The following is a 22,346-nucleotide window of genomic DNA, read 5'->3' as shown; positions in this document are numbered from 1 at the left end:
GCCCTGACCCAGTGCTAGGCAGAGCCCTGCTGCGAGCGGGAGGTTGGGCTGGAGGCTCCCAGGGACACCCCCCACCGCTAGCACTGCTGGGTTCTGCCAGACACACCTAGAAAGCAAGGGCTAACAGGCAGGGTCTGAGAAAAGACCTAATGTACAAATGCCAGCTGTGAAGAAACGGTGGAAAACTGGAACCACGTATTTTGATCTGCATATCGTTCACCACAGACAAGGTCTTCTGTCCCTTCATGAATCAACTTCAGGTTTAAAAGCCACAGGAAAAAAAGCTTTAAGTGGCTGCCATATTTAGACAGATGATAACTATGTTGTGTTTTTAAAAAAAAAAAAAAAAAAAATCAATCTTGCTTCAGCCAGTACCGTGCTCCTAGGAAGCACAGCCAAGCATAGAGGTATGTGCCAGTTCTTCAATGACAACACAGAATACTCAGTATTGCGGTTCACTGCATATTTATTCTGCTTGCGGCTGCATTCCTGGTCACTAGAGAGCTGCACCAGGAAAGGCTTGCTATTTCCTGTCCTTTGAAACAGAGCAAGGGGTTTAATGACCATGCAGCACCTGGCATACAGAGTAATCAGCTGGAAGATTTGGATCTAGTGTTTTAACTGTTCCTGCTGTGAGAGGAGGAATTCATACCTTGCCTTCCATTTAACAGTTGTGCGTTTTGCCTCTTTGGCCGTTAAGATCTGCATTTTTGTCTGATTTGGTTCTTGTTTGCAGCTCGTATTCATCGGTGTGATGGTCTCTGGCAATAGCATCTCAGCTCCACACCTGGACAATGTATAAGTATAGAAATACTTTGTTTTCCTCCCTGTCAGCAATAGCTCTCTGCTTGTGCTCTACTCCAGTGCTCTTGCCTACCATCACGTGATGCTACCAGAACTTGGTTTTGGTCCTATAGCTTCTTTCCTCTAAGATGCTCTATATGAACCAACTATGAAGGCTTTTCTGTTCATCCTCATGAGCTAACTTCTGCATCCTCTTTGTACCTTTTTTTTTTTTTCCTTTTTTCCTTGCACATATTTCTTGAAAAGTCATGAGTGTAGCTGTCAGAGCTGTACCTCAGCTTTAACACTAGATATGAGACTGCTTTGATCATGTTAACCATGATCAGAGGGCTGGAGGCTAAAGGCTTAAGATAAGAAATGAGACAGAATTTTTTTTTTTTTAATTTAAAATGGTAATTTAGAAAAACTAGCAAAGGGAAAACTGTGGCACCTGTCTCCTGCTGTCTTTACATCAGTCAGCATCAGATGATCCAAAGTCAGATTACAAAGACAAACTGTGTGAAATACAATTGACTGCAGAATAAAGGAGGTAAGGCTGAAAGTAGCTTCTGGCCTTAGAAATTCATAGGGACAGAAACCTCATCTTACCTTCCTTGATTTTAAACTGCGTAAGGCTGTGCCTGCTGCTTAAGGCAGGAATTCAGAAGCTGATGCTATCTTGTTTCTTTCCTGGCAGAAAGTACGTCTCTCAGCTCCTTTCCACAGCGGGTAAGCCAAGCCTGCCATCCACATCTTCCCCGTGCCATGACTGACTCCTCTTCCTCTTCTTTTTCAGTGAGGAAGAGAAGACTTGCAGAGTTGAACGGGCCTATTTTTCCCAAGTGCAGAACTGGAGTGTAGTTCCTGGCTATGGAGGTCATTCCCAGTGATCTGTGCTACGCTGTGGAAATCTAAAGGCAATAAGTGCCTTGACAGAGTATTTGTGGTGCCTCGGTTCTGTTTTATGCACTAACAGTTTAAATTAACAGTGGCTGTAGTTGAAGATTTTATCCAGTAGGACTGTTGATGTTTTCTGTAGAGTTGGAAACTATTCAAGCCAGTAACAACCTGCCAATTTTATGCAATCATCTCAGTTTAGAGTACATCCCAGGGTAAAAGTGACTCTTAATTAACCTGGGACCTAATTTTTCTATAAACTTCCTGCACGGTGTTTCATACAGTTAGGATGTGGTATGCATGAGTGAAAGATACAACTGTTCCACACAAATTATAGAAGTATTAAAAAAATACTTTATTTTTGTTTTTTCCAAATTGATCTCAAGTAACTATAGAGGAGCAACTAGTTTAACAAGCACTTCTACTACCTGGAAACATGGCTAATTTCAAGAATTGTGAATTACAATTTTTTACTGACAGTTGCTGACTCAGTTGGAGATGCTGTTTCAAATGCATCCCTGTGTTTCTTAGAAAAACTGATCTCCACCTTCTGATTAAATGGAACTTAAGGCCACCAATTATAAAACAGAGTCTCAGAAATTGAGTGGTTTAGGATGGGTTAATATCCTTCTATCCTATGCATGTCTGAAGAAAACTGTCATCTTTAGAGATGTTATGCAAATCCTAACCCCACAGAGATGGCCAAACTAATCAGCAAACCAGAGCCCTCTCTTCTAATCCCCACTCCCTTCAGTTCCCTAATGTTAAAAGTGTGTGTCCAGATATTCACAGGAAACAAGTCAAATTCTCTCTTTGCTGTTTTGTCTAGATGACCATGTCCATTCATTAAATTTTGTTCTGGTAGGGATTGTTTCTTTCACTGCCGTCCCTAATGTCTGCATAAATGCAACTATAAATGTTGTGCCCTAGAAAAGCTGTTAAGTGAAATACCCTTCACTTACCCTGTGAGCCCTTCACTTACTGTAAGCCCTGAACTTACACTGCATACAGTCTGACAGCTTTTTGTCAGACAGCCTACTACCCACCATCTAGCCTGGGAGGAATTCCCCACAGGCTTGTGTAGCTCCCAGACATGCAGTGGATTGGACCCAGCACTATCCCATCCAAAACTCCTGCTAGGAAGGTGGGTAGGATCGTGCTTGGTAGGAAGAGTCTCATGGCAGAAGCATTGCCATACTGAAGCCTTATTCTTGGTCTGATGACAACGTGTCCTAGAAAACGTTCTCACTTCCTAGAAATCTGTCTGTACACATCTGTTAAGAGTGAAGTTTTGCAGCCTTTTAGACATATTCCAGCAAAAGGCCCACAGATTTCTTCAGAGCTTGTGCGCAAATACCACCCACGATTTAGCTCTGACCAACGAAGCAGAGAAACACTGTACTTTCAGCAACGTGGGAAACATATTTGTTGCTCTTCAAATCTTCATAAATGCGCCAATGGTGTCAAATAAAATGCTTCACTATAGCTTCTTCCCCCCACCCTGCAAGTTCCGTATCAGAAAATGAAAATACAGAAGAAAAATACTTGAAAACACATTTAAAAAAAATAACCAAACTGGCAGACAGCCTCTTTCTTCCCTATGCACTGCAAAGACTTCAAACCAGTCAACTAATCAAACCAGAGCCCCACAGTTTCAGCTGAGCTATCCACTCAGATTTGCATGGTACAGGCTCAGCTCTTCCACTGGCTTCAGAAGAACATAAATGACTCTTATCCTGGGAAATCCTGATGGTGCTAAGAAACCCAGACGCAAGAAGATGCATCTGCAGAGCAGGGCGCACTACCATGGATACTACAACAGCATTTTTTCCTGAATGAAAAAAAATAGCCCTTAAAAAAACCAAAAGGGAAAAAAAAAGCAAGAACCTTGTCCTGTGTTTCACTGTAGCAGCATCCAAATTAACCATGCAGCCCAAACATGTATTAAGCTGACAGGATCACTCCAGGTTCCTCAGCTGATCCTTACAGAGCTGCTTTGCTGAAAGATGCATGTGTGAGCTGAGAGCTGTGCAGCAGAGACAGGCTGTGCTGAGAGGCATCAGGCTTTGTGGTGAAAGGCATGAAGCTGTGCAGTGATAGAGCTACAAAATGGTGATACTTAGGAGCAAATGGATCACTGTTTGTCCCAGCAGCTCTCCAGGAAAAGGGGAAAAAGCCATCTGCTGACTGCAGTGTCTGGCAGTCACAGCCAGTCCTGCTTAACTCTCACCTCTCCTGGAGCTAATGCGCCTTCTCTCAGGCATTACCACTGGGGAGCCTGGATCCCACCACACAGCATTTCACACGGCAAGTCCTTATTTGTATTAATCTGACAAAACTAATCCAGAAGCCAGGACACAGAAGCTGCTCATGGGCTAACTTGCAAGAGGGAGGCTAAGGATGTCTCTTACCCCCTTCTCCCCTCTCTGCAGCAGCAGGTTTATGGCTTTATGGGCCTCCACCTGTACATCTCAAACCCTTCTCCTCCCTTGCCTTAGTGTAGCAAGGACCAAAGAGGCCCCATGGCTCCCCTCTGCCTTTGAGGTAGAATCTCCAGCTGCTAGGAGCTCTCAGGAGAATTGTACCTTGTAGCCAGGTCTACCACATGGCAGACAGCTAGCTAGGTTTCAGTGTTTACCTCTGCAGAATTGAGCACCTCCAACATAACAGGTGAAGTGTATTTGTGCAGTACTTCAAAATTACAATGGAAGCACTAAAGGTTATCATCATAAGAGTTTCAGAAGTTTACATACAAAATATAGTTGTTGCCATTTTGTACTGATAAGTGACACAGAAACAGCCTTCCAAATAGATTAGTGTCCCAGACTTGCTGATAGACTAAATTATAAAATTGTGTTCTTTTTAGCCTAATACATGAAGACAAGAAAGAGTATAATATGCAAGTTGGGGCACTCTCATCACTGCTCTAGACCAGGCCTGCAAGTAGAGCTTGCATGTTTTTCCACAAATATTCCAGTCCTCAAAAGCACAGAGGTTAACTGGCCAGCAAAGCTTGGGAGGCAAGATGCCAGGGGACGATGGGTACTGCTTAGACTTCTACTGAAGATGTCTACTGATGGCAATTTTCCAATTTCTTCTCCAGTATGGACTGTGCACGGATTTACTATTAAATACCATCCTAGAAAGATTCCTAAAGGAGACATTCATAATTTTCAAACTTTTGCTTCATGAAAGGAATGGTCATAAAGACAGTTGCTGAACCGTTGATTTCATGGTAGTAATACTGGCAGTAAGAAGAAATGCTTCCCATGGCTTTAATGGAACCAATGCCCATGTTGCTAGTCAAGCCAACAACGAGGCCTTGCTGAATTCATAGCACTGTGGGAGAAAGTTACCATCTATATGAAAACAACATTGCCCTAACTGTCATTAAGCAACTGCAGAAACCTGAGTAAACTGCTTTCTTGCTTTTAAAAGGAGTTGCCAGTAAAAAACCCCAACAAACCAGTGATTTTGATTTCCTAATGACTCACTACTATTTAGTACCAAGAATGACAGTAAGTTTCAAAGACGACACATCTTCTACACTATTAATAAGACCTTTCTGTACATTCTACAGCATCAGGCACACAAAGCAGCAGGCGGAGAAGTATTCTGAGCTCATATGCTGTGGATCCCTTCAAATTCAAAGACAATTTCTCCATTAATAGGAGCTGGAAAATGCATAAACATCTCACAGCTTTCGAAAAACTTAACCCATGTTTACAAAGCACAAATGCTCCCCAAATCTTGAATTATTTAACTTGGATGAAGGACCCTGCAATCTCCTTACAGCTGTTGCTGACATTTATGCACACGTCAGCATCACTTCCAGTGCCATAATGCTGGTATTTTGACAGTCTGTGTGCTCCCCTCTCTGTGTCTCAGTTTCAACATGCTTCAAGCTGTCGGTTTTTTCTAGTGCAAGCAGAGCTGAGCCCTGGATATTGCATGTACTGACAAATTGAGGGAAACAACAGTTCCTGGGGAGACAGAGCATGGGAATGAGGATTACTTTTGCTGTTCATCCTACAGGTCACACACAACAAGTACGGCTGGGCAGGCAGTATCTGTGGGCCGCTGCTCCACTTACAAGAGGGCTCCTTACACTGCTTTCAGCCAGTTTTACACAGGAGTCAAGTCAGTGACTTCAGGTAACTACCCTTTGCTTCTCACTGGTATAAAGCAAGAGACGCAGGCAGATGGCGGGTACATGGAAAATATCTTCAGCTCTAATCCAGTCACGTACCCACACCCAACTGATCCATCTGCTGTTTTCACACCCTAGCACTAGCTATTGAAGCAAATGCATGATCAGTGGAGAGGCCGGACAGATCCATCTCCATGCAGGATGAAAAGAATGGAATTGTTCTTATGTCCCTTCAGTTTCTTTTGAATTGTGAGCAGCTGTGTCCCATTGCACATACTCTGCTCCAAAATCCCCACAGTAGAGGCCACGCTACAGGACTGTACCCAGGGTGAGGAATCCTGTAGTGCTGGTGAAGGGCTGGGCACTCTGGTAATTCACGGTCAAGTAATGGATGGTTTTCAGGGCATACTCTAGGCTTAAAGGCAGTGCATGAACAAGACTTTCCAAGCCAACACATTTTCATGATTTCCAGACCTAACTGAATAACAGACAGGGATCTGGTTATAGAAGCCCTTGCATTAGTACGTGTCAGATCAGCTAATGAAACAGCTTAATCTTTTCCTGCGTCCAGCGTCCTTCGCGAGACATGTTCAATAGGTACCCTTGGCCGTCTCCTTGTACATTCACATTCCTCCTTAAGTGTCTGTCCTGAAGCCCTTGAAGTCACCTTGAGCTCTTTCTCTTGACAAACAGGACAGCAAGCTGTAAGACCTTTGTTGCGACAACTTGGACATGTCAGGACAAGCTGCCGGCAGTGCTGGCTGGAACAAAGTTTATACTGGTCCCACAGTGTCCCACAGTATCTGCATGCTGAAGGGAGGAGGAAAAGAAAAAGTTAACACCCACATTGCCCCATCTGTCCCCCTTGCAGAGGGTTCTCCGTGACACCAGGGGCCTGCAATCTCTCATTTAAATGGCTATCTATTGTCTTCTAGGTTTTTAATTCCTGCTTTAGCTTGATCTTCTAGAACCTAGTTCATTTTTAAACTTCTGATTTTGATGTAAAAAACTTAGGACAGCTGTCTCTCAGGAAAAGAAAAAAGTGCTCACTAGTGCTTCCTCTAGTTCAGATTAGACAGATTTAAAGATTCTTGCTGCCAAGAGAAGAAGAAAGATATGCTGGTAGTAATTAAGCCAATACACAGGAATGTTGCGTGCTGGGGAAGGGGGTGCCATGGGACTTCCTTCCACCTAAAAGAAATGGCTTGTGCAGATGGGGTGTCATTTGCAGTCCTGGTAAAGTCCTTCCACATCAGACAGGTTTTAACCCTTTAACTGAAAGCTACAGCCCAGTTTAGCTGTACCATCAAGAAGGTGCCTAGCCCAACAGTTCCCCTTGAAACTTCTGTAGGGATGGCTGTGATGTATCCAGAGTGTGTTCTGTTTCTACACCAAGCCAGGCACCTTCAAGATGTATACAGTAATTGCAGAGGAGGAATGGGAGGTTATGCTTAAAAAGTTACTCACTCAGACATAAACCAGCACTGCTTCCTAAAAAAGGCTAGAGCCAAATTCCATCTATTTGTACCTGGCAACTGAGAAGAAGAAAACAGATATTTCATTTGTGATATCTGAAGAGCGACCCCAGCCAGAAGACCAGGCAATGTTCTTAACTTCAGCTAGAGGTCACTGAAATTCTACAGGCTACAGAAACTTTTAAAGCATGAAAATAACAAACTCAGCGCTGCTACTCTCCCAATGCCTGGCAGTCTGTGCTGATGTTCTGTGAGATTACTGGAGCAGAGAAAAGCTGACAGCAGGAGAACTATTTAATGCTTTGGTCATTTGGCCAACCACAGTCTGATCAGTACTGTGGGCAACAAGTGGGTAATGACAGCAGTAGTGCTTGACATACATCTCTATAGCTGCACATGGCTCATAACAGCACCTGTTCTGCAGGGGATGCTTCCTTTTACTGCTCCAGTTTTAGAGAACTCTGTTTGGTGACCCCTTTTTCTATCATTTCTGTTTTATGCGTTAAAGCCATAGAGTTGGTAATCATCATGAAAAGTGACAGCACTAAAAAATCAAAGGGAGTATGAGGAAGAACTACACAGACCAGTGTGGCTGCCCCTATCCTGCACATTTCTGTGGAAACAATTGCAATAGCTTCCCAGCCTTCTGCACTATACGTTATCTAGTCCTACCTGAGATGACATCTTCATTGGAACAAATGGCGTAACGATCATCAAATACAAACAGCTTCCCCCTGTAGAATCCATCTGGAAACTCTTCCAGGTACTTGTGAATTCCACCTTTTAGCTGGTAAACCTCTCTGCACACTGCCTGTTTAAAGCATATGAGCAGAAAAGCTGAAGGAGACAGCAGCAGTGGTGGAGTGCCAGAGTTCCCAAAGCAAATGTTATAAATGCCAGGGGTCAATGAAAAGCAGCAGCTTCTCAGTGACCATCAGATGGCACCATGCACACCCACAACTCTAGGCACCAGTGCCACCAGGGATTACTGGGCAGCTCCACAATGCTGGCTTGTTGATGTGAACCCAAATGTGCCTTTAATGTTACAGGCAAAAAAAGGCTGGTAACCTCCTCAGCTGAGGGAGGTTTGCCGCATCACAGATCAAATGCTTTTGAACCTCTGTGAACCGCTGCTTATTCTGTTTTTATGTAGTGAGCTGTTAGCCAGAGCAGAATTTCTCAGGGTTCACATTGGTGCAGCAGAGAAAAAAATCAAGGTTTAAACCTCTGGGGAACATCTATGTGTGCTGTTCCCTTGCTCCTCGAGGGAAGGATCAGGAGAAGAGTGGGATGGAAAGCACAATTAGAACAATCCACTGTGCTGGATTTAATGCCACAACACTGGGAAAGTACTGACTGGCTGATTTTCAGCACTCTGAGATGCCCAAGCTGTGCAGTAATGACCACAGAGCATAACCCAGACAGAGCTTGTGGAAACACTGCAGAATGCTCTCAAGCCCTCCTAAAACGCCACTACAATGGGCAGGGCAGACTTACAAATACCTCTTCTCAGCAAATCGGTTATATAACTATTTTCACAGAGCAATCACTGCTGTGACACTAGTCCATGCAGATCATCCTGAGCTGCATTAAACTACCCACGTCCTTGACAGACAAGAGGCAAGTGTGCGTCAGAGACAGTTATCTCCCCACCTGCTCATTGAGCAGTTTGTGCTCCATAAGAATTTACCAGCAAAAGAAAAGACAGCTGCCCTTCAAGCAGTCTCAACTCCGCGACACTTGTGCCCTCAGAATGACATCTCACCTTGCTCCGTAGGTAAGCAGAGCCTCTTTCACAACGAATCCCTCCTGTGCAGTACATCAGGACACGCTTGTCTTTAAAAAGCTCCACGTTTTCATCTACGTAGCTGGGAAAATAGCTGAACTTCCTGATATCTGGAGCCAGACAGCCCTGGAAATGTCCCTGCAATAACAACAGATGGCCACGTGACCAGTTACAAGCAGTCTTACATGGTAAGGTCTGTGCCTCGAACTAGAGGAAGTAACAAACCTTTGGGTCAGAACACTCAGCTCACTGCAGCTGCTTTAGGCAGTTCCTCAGCTGCATTTATGTATCAAAACACCTGTTAAAATCTGTAAGAGGATTCTGGACACAGCATGTCTCCTCATCCGAACATAAAAGAGGGAGCTAAGCAGAACAGAACTGTCAGTCAGAGGACGAGCCACAACAGTGCAGGAGGGCTGGTCGGTGTGACAGCAGGATGCCCCGATTCTTTTTGACATATGGGACAAGGCAAAAATGCTGGAAAACATCCCTACAAATTATGCTACTTTTACTTCAAACTATATGGTATTCACTGCTAATGTTGAATGGACCACTTTGTCTTCTTCCTGCCCCAAGCTGTATAAGCACTTAGCTGGGCAGGCTCCATGCTGAGTCGCTGAGCAGGTCCTCCACTGCTTGTGTCTAATATTCATTACTAAACTGAACTTTGTACATATTACAGTCAATCTGGAATATGGAATCTCTTCTTTCAGTAAGGTTACACCCTCACAATGTGAAATGCTTCCCCCCAGCACCTGTAACACACTGCAAGAAGCAGGCAAACAACACTTACTATTTTACTTTCATAGAAGTTCCTACAGTCCAGCAAGATGGTATCACTTTGTCCTTGACTGGCCTGAGACAAATACTGTTCTACTTCTCTATGAAATTCCTGAGGGGATAAATGGATTCCTTTAACAGAAAAAAGAAGGGGGGGAAAAAAAAAAAAGAAAGAAAAGAAGAAAAAAAAGAAGAAAAATAAGAGAAAGAAGTGAGAAGCAGAACTACAAAACAATGTTATGTATGATCTCACTGATCCAGATTCTCCTTAGATTTCCAAACAAAAATTTTCTGTGATGGTTCACAGACTTTTCATCCCAACTCAACCAGCCAAGTTTATCCATGTTTGGCTTCATATCGGCAAATGAAAGAAAACACAACACTGTTCCACATGACAGAAGAAGCAGCAGACAGGCGCCTGTCTCTATGATCTTTGTTATGTCCCCCTGGAAACTCTTACAGTTGTAAAAGAAAGAGTGAAAAATGTTTCCCTTCCCTTTGCTCATCTTTCATTACATTTGGAGGCGCAGAAGTGTACAGAAATGCAATTTTTTCAGTGAAATTCTTCTCTGCTGATAAAAATGGAAAATTTCCATAAGCATGTATTACTTCCAGTACAACTTCAATTTACATAAAGTTTCTCAGCTTTCAGGTTGCTCAGGACTTAGGACTCCCAATCTACTGAAAAACAAAAAACCTCCCCCACCACAACGGGAACCACCTCCATAAAATGCTGTAAAATAGGAGGAAAAAGGAAAAAAAGGAAAGAAATATCCAAACATACATCCCACAAGCTGCCAAAAAAAGGGGAAAAAAAATAATCCTCTGCCAAAACCACAAAAAGATGCTGTAGAAATTTACCAAAAACAAAACCTCTTGGAGGAAAAAAAAAGCCCAAAACTGCTCTGTTAATTGCTATTTGCTCTGCTCCTGCTTACCACCTACGTAAGTGTCCTCATAGCAGATGCATAGCCAGTAACATCTTATCGGGCATAATCCATACTAAGCCACTACAGGTAGCAGAAAACAAATGCAGCCTGTGTTAGGGGAGTGCCATGAACCTGATGCAGAACTTGGCTCTGCTTTAGTGTAAAAAGCAGGAGCATGGCTGTTAACTTCAACAGAAGTAAAGCCAAGTCAGCAGTCCCTAACACAGGAACATGTATATACTCAACTGTAAGTTTCAGTGGGATTCTAGCCTTTTCTAAAAAAGAAGCTCTCAGCATCCACAGCACCAGCATCCACTGGATCCACAAGACTCCATGGAAAGCTCTTCCTATACAGCTAACCACAATGAGAGAGCATTGGAGCTCTTTATATGGTATCATTTCTGAGCAGTCTCAAGCACCTACAGAATATTTAGAACAAATATGAATATATTTATGCATTGAAATGTCTTTCCTAACCATCATACACAGTTTCACCTTACATTTTCCTTTAGCAGATGTCCAATGACTGACTTACTCCCTGACTAAAGCACAAGGTATGTCCCTACCCCAAAACAAGTTACACCAGTAACTTTTGACTACGAGTAAGAAATAAATTTCCGTATCTACTTCTCCTGTGTCCTGGCCACTGTGCAGAAGGAAGTATTTTTGATGAAGGTACTTTATTCTTCACTTACCTCTCACTTCACTACCTCTCACAGGTGAGAGGCTTCATTTCTCATTAAATCAACTTACCAGTTTCTTTATAAGACACTAGTTTTGGATCAATGCCCATAGGTACAATTTCTTTGAATACTCCAACTCGAAGGTCTGGGAAACAGTGAGCTCCTCCTGCACTGCTCTAGGAAATTAAAAACAAAAACAATCCACCAAAATTTGCCAGGTGTCAAGATTAAAATTACCCACTCACATTAATTTCTCCAACTCACTAGAATATGAAAGTGTCTCAGTGGCTGAGGGAAAGAAATGTCTCTCCCGCTGAAATCCACACTCTAAATCCCGAGGTTTAGGCAGTGGACCCCTACCACGACCTGGCAGACAGGTGTCTTAGGCCCAATGACTACTCTGCAGGCGAGACAGGCACCATTTGCCATGAGGTGTGGAGTCACCGACAAGTGGGAAGGAGAACAGATCTTAGTCAGAAACAATGTCACTAGCACCTATCATGAGAAAGTCAAGGTCCCTACAGAGCATGCTGAACCTGACAGGAATATTAAATAACCTCCTCCAGTAACGGATCATGTTGACACATCCAGGCCCTGCAGTTCTCTTCAGCCCCTGTGACGCGTGACACAAGCACAGCTAGGCCTCCAGTCATGACATGTGTGATGGGAACTGCAGTGGTTCATGGGTGTGAAAGAGACATATGGGAGGTCAGCCAGGCTCAGGATTTGCTAACAGTGGAGTCTGACACCCCCCACCCCCCAAACTCAAGTGCAGGATTTCCCCTTTGGAGGTCTCAGCAAGCCCTTTTTGGTAGGCAGCCCCACTGCAGGTGACAGGAAGTGAGAACTTCTGCAGGGCTGGGCCTCAAACATGGCTTAGACACTATCAAGCATATAAACACTCAAACAAAAGTGCAGTGCTGTGCAGCACTGTCCCAGCTATCACGAAAATCAGTCTGCAACAACTAGAGTGCCTACTGAATATTTTCATAGCCCCAAGCACAATTTTCACTCCTCTATGCCCATGTCTTCATGGCACAGGGACCTGAAACCCCCACTTAGTTATACAGCATGCAGAGGAACTGTAAGACAGAAAATACCATCATGTACTAATGCATGAATGTTGATGCCCAGAGAGATCGTGCAGGGTTGGAGGTTTTGCCAAGGTCAAGGTAAAATTCCATCCCTGTTCTGTTTTTGCATCTACACATGACTGTAACTAACAGGTCACATTTCCTCTTGAAATTCAGCCAAGCACAACAGACAGTTAAAAAGCTAAGACTGAATCAGCACTGCAGCTCTACATGGGATTTGACTTTCACAAGTTTTGCTAACTCCTTTGATCTAGTTATTCATGGAAAAAAAAATAGTATTCCCTGCAAATAAAACTGTGTGGAAAAGAAAAATGCTGTAGAAGCAGCAGCTTTCCTTCCTCACAGAGAAGCAAGTACCTACAGTGCTGGGGCAGCAAAAGCCTAGCAGAATGCCATACGGTGCCAGCCACAGCTGCCATCACCATCTGAAGACAGCAATCAGCGCATATGCTCAGGCTCAAGCAGAAGTTAGCACCTCACTCTCCCTCCAGTCAGGCACTAACTGGAGTAGGGAGAAATCTCTCGACTTTGCCTGTATATTTTCCCTAGAAGACATCGAATTCATGGAACTGACAGCGCACCTATATGGACACCAAAGCCTGCATGAATCTAAACCAGCAGGCTTCTAGGCAAGGATCTCAAATCGGGGTGAAGAGGAGAGCATGGGAATAGTTTGCTTGCGTAAGTGTATGTTGTGATGCCTTGGTTTTGGCAGTGAAGTTGGAGTAGATGCTTATTGAAGAATGGTGGGGCTGAAGTACACTCCTTCATTCACCTGTATGGGGGGTTTTGCAGCTGCACCCACAGCTGCCAAAGCTTGTAGCAGCTGCTATCACTGCTCACGATAACTGCTACTGCTGGTGAAAACCAGCAGAGAGATCTAAACAAAGTAAGGTTAGGAACCCTTGGCTTAGATCAGTGCTGGGAGAGCAGAACTGCTAGAGCAGAAGAAATACTATCAAGAAGCAATGTGATTATTTCTTTAAAATTGAATGTCCTGCATTAACAATGTCTATGTAGAAATTATTTTTTCATACCTTGAAATCCTCTTGACACAAAATGTCTTTGAACAGAGGCTGGGAAAGCATAACTTCAATGTAGAGACTGGTAGCTACTTTGCTTCCACCAACTGTCCCATTAATCCCTTCTGAAGCAACTCGTACCTAAAAGGCAAGAGGAAAAGCTGGGGCTAAGGCTTAGTAACAGCAAATCCAGATCACAGTGAAATTAGCAAAATATGACTGGGTGACAAAAGGCAGACACAGAAGTATGTTCAGAAAAGAGACTCCTGAGGAAGGAAGGAAAATATGGTTACACTGAACTTGAACATAAAGAAGACAGTAAATAAAATAGGAATAAAAACCCAGTAATCACTTTTGAGGTTTGTTGTGGTTTAACCCCAGTCAGCAGCTAAGCACCACGCAGCTGCTCCCTCATTCCCTGCCGTCAGCTCCCAGTGGGATGGGGAAGAGAAACGGGAAAGAAGGTAAAACTCGTGGGTTGAGATAAGAACGGTTTAATAACTAAAGTAAAATATAATACTAGCAATAATAATAATGAAATATAATAATAATAGTAATGAAAAGGAATATAACAAAAAAAGAAGAGGAGGAAAAAAAAAAAAGAAAAAAAAAACAGTGATGCACAATGCAATTGCTCACCACCCACTGACTGATGCCAGAGCTGCGATCTGCCCATCCTGGCCAACTCCCCCCCGTTTATATACTGGGCATGACATCCATATGGTATGGAATAGCCCTTTGGCTAGTTCAGGTCAGCTGCCCCGGCTCTGCTCCCTCCCAGCTTCTTGCACACCTGCTTGCTGGCAGAGCATGGAAACTGAAAAATCCTTGACTTAGGATAAGCGCTACTTAGCAACAACTAAAACATCAGCGTGTTATCAACATTATTCTCACACTAAATCCAAGACACAGCACTGTACCAGCTACTAAGAAGAAAATTAACTCCATCCCAGCTGAAACTAGGACAGCCATTTCAAAAGAATGACATCAAGACAGTCAGAAAAGTTTGTGCAATGAACAGATGAATGCTAACTGGTTAACAGGCAAATTCTGCAGTCAGCATTAAAATTCCCACTGGAAGTCTGCCTCAGGAAGAACAATGGGATTGTGCCCAATGACTCACACAGCTAAAAGGAAAATGTGAATACACATAATATTGCATGTAATATTAAATTTCAGTGTGAGTCATTTTATCTCCAGCACTGACAAACGAACGAAAACTCTGAAGTGGTGAAAAAAACCCAAAGATTGAATATAAGAGGCAAGGAAAAAACCAACTGGTTGAGAAGGCAAATGCTGTACCTGTTTGGGAGATGGGGGGGGGGAACTGAGAAAAATACCAACCACCAGACAAGATAGCTGAGCAAAAAAAGAAGTGAATGCATCAGGACATTTCACCCCCAGACTTGTGCTGATGTAGAACAGGGAAGGTGCCTACCACTGGCAGAGAAAAAGAAGCTACTTAGGAAGACAAGTCAAAGATAAAAGTAGTGTCCCGCTCTGAGCTGCCCTCTCGAAAAATCCTTCTCCCCACAGACAGCCTAAGAACATCAGCTTCGTGAGGCTAAAATTCACCTTTGCCCACAGCCTCAAGAGGCCAGCTAGATGAGCCAACTCACGTCCTTGGTCTAGTCTGCCAGGAATGAAAAGAACAAAGACTCTGTGCAGGAATGAACACTGCTATCCTATGGTGTGGTCTAAGGTGTCAGTTGCTTTCGTCTCATTCCTGACAGTACGGATTACAGCTTGGTGTAGTGATTCTGACTGGAAGACCATTGCGCATTGCGGAGTTAGTGATACACATAACAGTTAACCAGAGCAAGTCCAGACCCATGCTGCACGGCACTGCACCTCCAGCTTGGCCTTCAGGCTGTGTTGTGCTGCACATATCATTTAGTTGCAGGATAAACCCAGCCCAATAATCCTAACAGAGATGCCTGCATGCAGCTCCCTGTTGATACCAGTGATTATGCCATCTGCGTGTCCTTGCCTTTATCTAAAAGTGCATCAAGAAGTTCTCATGTGAATAGCCTTTCCATTTGACAGTAGGAGGGATGAAAAGACTTGTTTTCCTGTAAAAAAAAAAATCTGTAACAGTTTGAATGATGGAAATGGGGTAACAATTGCAAGGACAGGATCTGCACAGCATGCTGTGCGTGGATCAGAGGCTCGCTCAATGCTGCACAACTCAGAGTTTCCAGCATGGAAAGGGATATAAGATTATCTGTATTATTTTCTTTTTCTTTGTAGCGTTAGCTCTTAAATAGCATTTTAAATGATACTTTACAGAGTCTAAGTGCCTTTCTTAACGGGATCATAACAGACTAGCACCTTCTGGTGCAAAACACTCGGTTCTCCATGTTCCCCATTGTCCTGCACTAAGCAAAGAACATGTTTTTTTGTTAAGAATACAACCATTGCTTAAAACCTTACCTTGCCAGTGAGATGTAGATGCTGGCACAGAGCCTTTTGCCAAGCACAGAGTTTCTCTGGATCCTTCACCTCACAGTAACAGTAATACAGAAGTACTTCTCCCACCTTGCTGTCCATAGCATGGCAAAGATGAACAAATAGGAAAAGGATGTTAGGGTTGAAAGCACAAAAATATACTATTAGCAGTAACCATTCAAAAAGTAGCCAATTTTCTTCTAGCAGATGCGGGGAGAAAAACAAAACAAAAAACCAAACTTTGGAGGGACTGGCACTGTTGAGTTTGATTTATTTCAAAGAGAAAGAAAATGAATTAAAAAAAGCTCCCATACTCCTAGTTCTCAGGACTGGCTACAAAATGAACTCATCTGTGCTGCATGGGACATCTCTGCCAGTGGCCTTCTGTGTGATCTACTCAGGTTTCTCTCAATACACAGGACACAAGAACTGCTGTTTTCTGTGCACACAAGTGTCCCACTAAATGCTTAATTCGACAGACCTGCACTTGAAAGTTCAAGTGCTTGAGCTATCTAAATTTACAAAGCCAAAATTTTCAGTGAGATTGCGTGCACTGGCACTCTGAGCAGCACAAGGTGAATTCTCTCACAGTCAGAAACATTTTCGTGAACCTACTTATTCATAACTAACAAGCCCTTAAGGTACTTGAATGAGCAGAGAAAAGGGACCTGTGCAGAGCACACCCTGCTGTTCTGCTCTTTTCTGTTAAGGTCCTTCCTTACTTATAGATGTAAGCTGTCAAGTAAGACCTGTACAGGTCTGCTCTACCAATGTGGGATCACACAGCTCTGATAGTTCAATCCTCTGAAATTCCCACCTTTACCATCAAAAAAATGCAGCATATCTACTTCTTTATCAGCACAGGGGTAATTTGCATGTTTTGTACAGATGTGAGCAGTTGTGAAAGGAATTCAAATAAACCAAGTGACTCCTGGAGGGTACCTACACCTTGATCTAACCTACACCGTTAATCTAATGAAGTATCTCAGGAAGGTATCCCCAGCATCTGCAGATCTAAAGGAATATCAGGGAAGACTCTTTCTATATCTTAAAGTGTCACTTGATGGAACTTCATAAAAAGAAAAAGTAGTATTAGCAGAAGATCATATAAAGTGTAAGCAGCCCAACACCCCACTCCCGGCCAGTACCGGACCCCCAAACCGCTGAGGGACTTTCTTACCTTGTCAGATCATCACAGCTAACGTGGCTTGTGTCTGGGAGCGTATAGGAGATCTCAGGGCTGCTACGAGGGCGCCCATTTAGCCCGTGTGTGTTGCCCGCCGGAGCTGGGCCACTCGAGGGGCTCACTTCAGCAGCTGCCTGCTTTGCAGTCAGCCCTGCCTGCTGCCCGGCGTCAGTCAGCCCTGCCTGCTGCCCGATGTCTCCGGCATGCTGCAGAGCCACATGCCTGTGAATGCCGGACAGCTCTTCAAACGCCTGCCGGCAGCACCGCCACCGCACGCCCTCTCCGCCGGCGGGACACCGGGCTGCGGCCGGCACCTCCTTTGCTTTGACGAACAGGGAAAAGGCCTGAAACGCACCACAAGCGCCACCCGTTACCAGCGCTCCCCGCTGCTGCCCGGCATCCCCCACCACCCCCCGGGCCGGGAGACCGACTCCGAGGTCCGCCGCGGCCCCACCCGGGGAAACGCCGGCCCCCTCCCCTCGACCCGAGGGCGGCTGCTCCCGCTGGCGGGGCCAGCCGCGGGCCTCGGACACCCGGCACCGACCCACCTTCCTCCGGGCGAACGCGCGCTGCTTCCTGGCGGCGACCGCCTCGGCCGCGGCGCTGCCCCGCGGCGACCCCGGGCCGGGCGGCGGCGCCTCGCCCGGCACCATCTCCGCCTGAGGCGGCCGGGCAGGGGCCCGTCGCCCGGGAAACGCCCGGTTTCCTCTTCGCGCCGGTCCCTCCTCACCCCCCCGCCCCGGCCCGGCCTCACGCCCCGGAAGTCCTCCGGTTCTCGCGCGCGCATCATAGAGCGGCAGGCAGAGAGGTGCCGCGCCGCGCGCCCTTTGTCCCGGAAGCAGAGGTGCGGCGGGCCGGAAGCGGGCGGTTAGGAAGGACCGCGCTGCTGTCTGGCCCGCGCGAGGCGTCCCGGCTGGGCTCTGCGCGGCCGCCGCTCTCCGCCGCTCCTGGCCGCTCCTCTCCCCGCTCCTCTCCCCGCCCCTCCCCGCCTCCCGACATGTCGCGGCGGCGGCACAGCGACGACAGCGACGGTGAGCGCCGCGGCAGCCCTCCCGCCGGCCGCCCCCCCCCCCCATCCCCACCCGCACCCCCCGAAGTGGCGGGGGCGGGGGCGGCGCGGGCCGGAGCGTCCCGCCGCGGGAGGGGAGTTTGGGCGGGATGGAGGGCGGCTGGGGTGGGGGCTCTCCGGCGGTAACGGTGTACTCGGTGTGTTGGAGCAGGGCAGCCCCACAAGAGGCGGAGGACGTCTGAGCCGTCGGAGATCGAGGAAAGGCTCGAGTCGCTCATCTGCAGGGTGGGAGAGAAGGTAGGCGGGCCGCCTCCCGGCCGGGGCCGGGACCGGGGCCCGGGCCCGGGCGGCAGCTCGAGAAAGTTAAAGCAATTTGGTTTTTTCCCCCCCTTTCTGTGTGTTATGTGTTAGTGGTTCGTCTGTCGTAACTACCCAAAAAGAAAAGATCTTTTTTTATAAGGTAGTTGGAAAGTTGTCAGCTTTTGCAAAACTATGGCTAAAAGGGGCAAGTGCTTAGCCAGTAGTGTTGTATCTTCCAAGCAATGATAAACAGCCAGTGAATAGTTATCACTTTGCATCTGTGGATGTTATTGCTGGTTCCGGTTTGCCAAGGACGTGGAGGAGTTAAGTTGGTCTGCCTGTGGCACACGTTTCAAGTCCTGACAGGATGTGAGGCTAATAGAAAGGGGGGTAAAACGACAAGGACAAAAATGATGGTGCACTGAAAAACAAGTCGCGAAGGTGTTTCGTTTCATGCTGTATCATTAATCAAGGCTCAATTGCCTTACCAAGATGTCCCTGAGGCAGTGTTAGGTCTTGCATCCCAGGGGAGCACTGGAGTTCCTTGCGGGGGAGGTGGGTGATCAGGTGCAGCTCTTCTGAGGAGTAGCTGCTCCTTCTTTCAGGCAAGCGAGAGCGGTTCTTTACTGCTAATGGAGCTGAATTGTTGCTCTGAAAAAGGAGGTGACATAAAAGGATGCTCTCACCCAACTTCCTTGTTTTCCATGTGAGAGTACAGGGGCTGCTTTGTATTGCCTGGTTGATGATGAAATTTTTTTTATGTTTTTTATTTTAGAGTAATTCATCTTTGGAGAGCAACTTGGAGGGCCTAGCTGGTGTTTTGGAAGCTGATCTGCCAAATTACAAAAGCAAGATACTAAGAATACTATGTACTGTGTACGTATGCAGGGGGTCTGGGAAGCTGGGAGGTGCTTTCTTCTCTGTGCCTAAGTTTGAGTGTTTAAGGTAGTTTAAATGCCAATAGCTTTAGTTCCTGAGTGCTGTTATAGCGTAGAGTTTGTTTTACTACAAAGAAAAGAAATAGAGGAATAAACTTATTACATACTAGGTATAATTCAAAGAAAATACCTCTTTACATTACTTTGACTTGAAATATGTACAAAGGCTCAAAGCAGGTAGAAGAAACCTCAGAGCTGCTCTTCAGTAGCAGTGAGAACACAGTGATGCTGGGCAATATCCTGTTTCCCAATGAAATGCTTAAAAGTGCCGAAGCTATTGGCTGCTAACGCTTATTTAGTCTTATTATCTGTGCTGTTTTTGCGTTCCGCTTCTCTGGCAGTGAGATGCTCATGTCTTTGTAAGCCCATTTGCTAGAGGAGGGGAGCTGGGAACACGAAGAGCTGAAAGCAGGCTCTCCGGTGGCCGACGGCTCTCCTTCCTCTCCCTAGCAAAGCGCAGGAGCAGAGGTGCCCTGTGTCAGGGTCACTGAGCGGCGTCTGAGGGAGGGGTTGTGCAGGGCCTGTGGTAGTAGGTAAGAGAAGTATGAAGGAGAGGTGTGGTGAAAAGGCAGAGTGTTCCAGCCCTAGCCTATGCTATGCTTTTGCAGATACTTTAAATCTATTTTGTAGCAATGGTTGTTAATATAAGGCAAATAGTACATTTTTTTCCTGTAGCAGTAAGACGCTTCTGAAAGTGTAGGGTTAGCTTACATGCATACAAAAATGGTTGAGGAAAATCAATTCTTTCAGTAGGACCTAGCCTTCCCTATGCTGTGCTTAAAATCAAGTTACTTTGACTTCAGAAACTTGGAATCAAAATTAAGAGCGTAAAATGTGTATGCCCCTTGTGTAATCTTGCTGATGCTGTATAATAAAATTATTTCTAAATTACAAACTTAAAACAACTTCTTACATCCTTGCATAAATTCTGTCACTTTGGCCAACCCTCTGGAATACTCAGCAATTGGATATAATTAAAAAGCAAATACCTTAAGATATTTCAAGGTGTACTTGAAAGTGGCACCTGCCTTTCTAAATGACTGTAGTTAAAAAAAAGATTGTCTGTAAAATATTAACCACAGGATAGAACTGTAAGATCACGCTAGCACTTTTTTCTTATTTCCTTGTGAGACAAGTTTAACTTACAATAAGCAGATTCTAAGATGCTATGCAGTTGCCAATTGGCATATGATGAATAAACAACTAACACCATATTTCTTTTTCTGTGTCAGTGCACGTCTGTTACCAGAAAAGCTTACTGTTTACACGACACTAGTTGGGTTGCTGAATGCCAGGAACTACAATTTTGGTGGGGAATTTGTAGAAGCCATGATTCGTCAGCTTAAAGAATGTCTGAAAGTCAATATGTATAATGAAGCTGTGCATTTAGTAAGTGGTTTTTTGTTTGTTTTACATTTTTCTTCATCCTTTTTCTCTCCTCCTTTTTTCACCTTTTTGTTCCAGAAGAGCTGGGCATTTCAGTGTGTATTACAGTCTCTTCTAGCATCAACGTGCAGTGCACTGTAGATATACCAGGAGCAAACATGCGTTATGTGAGAATTATTTCCTTCCTCAGGGAAGAGAAATCATATTACAGTTGCAAAATTGACTTCCAACTGTATATTTTCCCAGTGACAAATTGATTTGCAGTAAACAGACGTGCTCCCCCCCACCTGTTCTACAGTCAAATGTTATAGATGAAAGTCATGCACTTTTATTGTGTTCAGAGGTGTATGATCTTCTTGTGGCTCCCATGAAAAAAAAAACTGAAAAGAAAATGAACAGTTTGGTTCTTAAAAGCTATTTTTGATGGCTGTTATCAGGCCTGCGTTTTCATTCTGCTAATTAGGGATGAAAATCAAGCAGGCAGTTTTAAGTGCTGTCTGTCTTTGAAACCATTTGCTCAGCTCTTGCTGCTTATAGATTTTGTCTGCAAAAAGGTATTAGGACTTCAGCGGTGTCTGATTTAGAAGCCCAGTGCCAAGCTCCCTAGCTTCTTTTGAAGCCCACTGGTGAAAATTAAGATTCTAGTATTTCAATGTATTTTGTCAAGAGAATGCTGTTCAATTGTGGGACAGTTTTGCTAATAAAATCCTCTTTAGAACTCTGAATGTACTGTCCCTTGGCTTCAGCTTCACCTTCACCTTCTCTGGTCACGCGCATATACAAATGACCTGTGAGAGTAACAACTAAGGGAGTAGCGGTGGAAATCTTTCCTCAGCTTTGTCAAAGACTGTTCAGAGCAATGAATATCTGGAAAGTAAGCGTTTGGTACTTTTCTTTATTGCAGTTGCTCTTTGAGTACTGAAATGTCTGCTTAGCCCAAATTGCTTTCCCAAGACTTCTTCCCAGTGATCTACCTTCAGATCGAAATACCTGTGTTGGTTTTTTGGACTACTTTTTGTGAATGAGCCCTTAAGAAAAAATGAGCCTTTAAGAAAAAATATGTGAGATTTTAATTGCTAGAATTTCAGCCTATATTGTCTGTTAAGATTGTGGTGATATTGGGAGAGCTTGGGTCCTACTAGGGCCTTGTTTAAGTCTGAAGGCAGGATACAAATCAAAAGAGAGGGGAGAGGAAAAAAAAAAAAAGGAGCACTGCCCTGTTTTCTACTTAAATTCTCATTTCTGTTGGTCTGGATTTCTTACTAGAGTGCAGCCAATCAAGGATATATTGCTGCCGTGGAGATTTTTTTCTTCCCAGGCAAATAAGGCCATTTGATTCCCAGCACACCATCAGTCTGTCACATTTCTGAAACCTTGTCCTGGTTTTGGCTGGGATAGAGTTTATTTTTTCTTAATAGCTGGTACAGTGCTGTGTCTTGGATTTAGTGTGAGAATACTGTTGATAACATGCTGATGTTTT

General features: G+C 44.8%; 3 protein-coding genes across 9 annotated transcripts in view; 2 read left to right on the top strand and 1 right to left on the bottom strand.

Moving 5' to 3' along the window:
- Positions 1 to 1,793, top strand: part of TMOD1 (tropomodulin 1) — a 28,666-nt gene extending 26,873 nt beyond the window's left edge. For 3 of the 4 annotated variants that reach the window (XM_050913674.1, XM_050913675.1, XM_050913676.1), the window contains exon 10: positions 1,580 to 1,793. In XM_050913674.1, the coding sequence (XP_050769631.1) occupies positions 1,580 to 1,644 (65 nt within the window). In that variant the 3' untranslated portion in view covers positions 1,645 to 1,793. Of the gene's footprint in view, positions 1 to 736; positions 797 to 1,579 lie in introns of all 4 variants that reach the window. The other variant, XM_050913677.1, reaches the window with a different exon arrangement.
- A 771-nt stretch (positions 1,794 to 2,564) lies between these two features.
- TSTD2 (thiosulfate sulfurtransferase like domain containing 2) lies at positions 2,565 to 17,886 on the bottom strand. The gene is made up of 10 exons (XM_050913672.1): positions 17,782 to 17,886; positions 17,356 to 17,577; positions 17,228 to 17,280; positions 16,033 to 16,141; positions 13,615 to 13,740; positions 11,554 to 11,659; positions 9,885 to 10,003; positions 9,071 to 9,229; positions 7,978 to 8,116; positions 2,565 to 6,640 (listed from the first exon to the last, which is right to left on the bottom strand). The coding sequence occupies exons 1-10, from the start codon at positions 17,884 to 17,886 to the stop codon at positions 6,381 to 6,383; spliced, it is 1,398 nt and encodes a 465-aa protein (XP_050769629.1). The 3' UTR covers positions 2,565 to 6,380.
- A 324-nt stretch (positions 17,887 to 18,210) lies between these two features.
- The window catches only part of NCBP1 (nuclear cap binding protein subunit 1), a 30,558-nt gene continuing 26,422 nt past the window's right edge, over positions 18,211 to 22,346 (top strand). The window contains exons 1-4 of one of the 4 annotated variants that reach the window (XM_050913668.1): positions 18,211 to 18,264; positions 18,454 to 18,539; positions 19,318 to 19,418; positions 20,713 to 20,869. In XM_050913668.1, coding sequence (XP_050769625.1) covers positions 18,231 to 18,264; positions 18,454 to 18,539; positions 19,318 to 19,418; positions 20,713 to 20,869 — 378 coding nt within the window. In that variant the 5' untranslated portion in view covers positions 18,211 to 18,230. Of the gene's footprint in view, positions 18,271 to 18,450; positions 18,540 to 19,317; positions 19,419 to 19,930; positions 20,014 to 20,712; positions 20,870 to 22,346 lie in introns of those variants that run through there. The other 3 variants (XM_050913670.1, XM_050913669.1, XM_050913671.1) reach the window with 3 other exon arrangements.

The sequence above is a fragment of the Gymnogyps californianus genome, chromosome Z, assembly GCF_018139145.2.
Source record: "Gymnogyps californianus isolate 813 chromosome Z, ASM1813914v2, whole genome shotgun sequence".
NCBI lineage: Eukaryota > Metazoa > Chordata > Aves > Accipitriformes > Cathartidae > Gymnogyps > Gymnogyps californianus.
The sequence above is the reverse complement of the archived record's forward strand: the minus strand, read 5'-3'. Positions and strand labels throughout refer to the sequence as shown.

Coding starts and splice junctions, on each gene's coding strand:
- TSTD2 (XM_050913672.1), bottom strand. CDS start 17,886: ATGGTGCCGGGCGAGGCGCCGCCGCCCGGCCCGGGGTCGCCGCGGGGC. Junction 17,281..17,355: donor CAAAGCAGGCAGCTGCTGAA/GTGAGCCCCTCG, acceptor AGCAGCCCTGAG/ATCTCCTATACGCTCCCAGA. Junction 9,230..9,884: donor ACTTCTATGAAAGTAAAATA/GTAAGTGTTGTT, acceptor TTGTTATTGCAG/GGACATTTCCAGGGCTGTCT.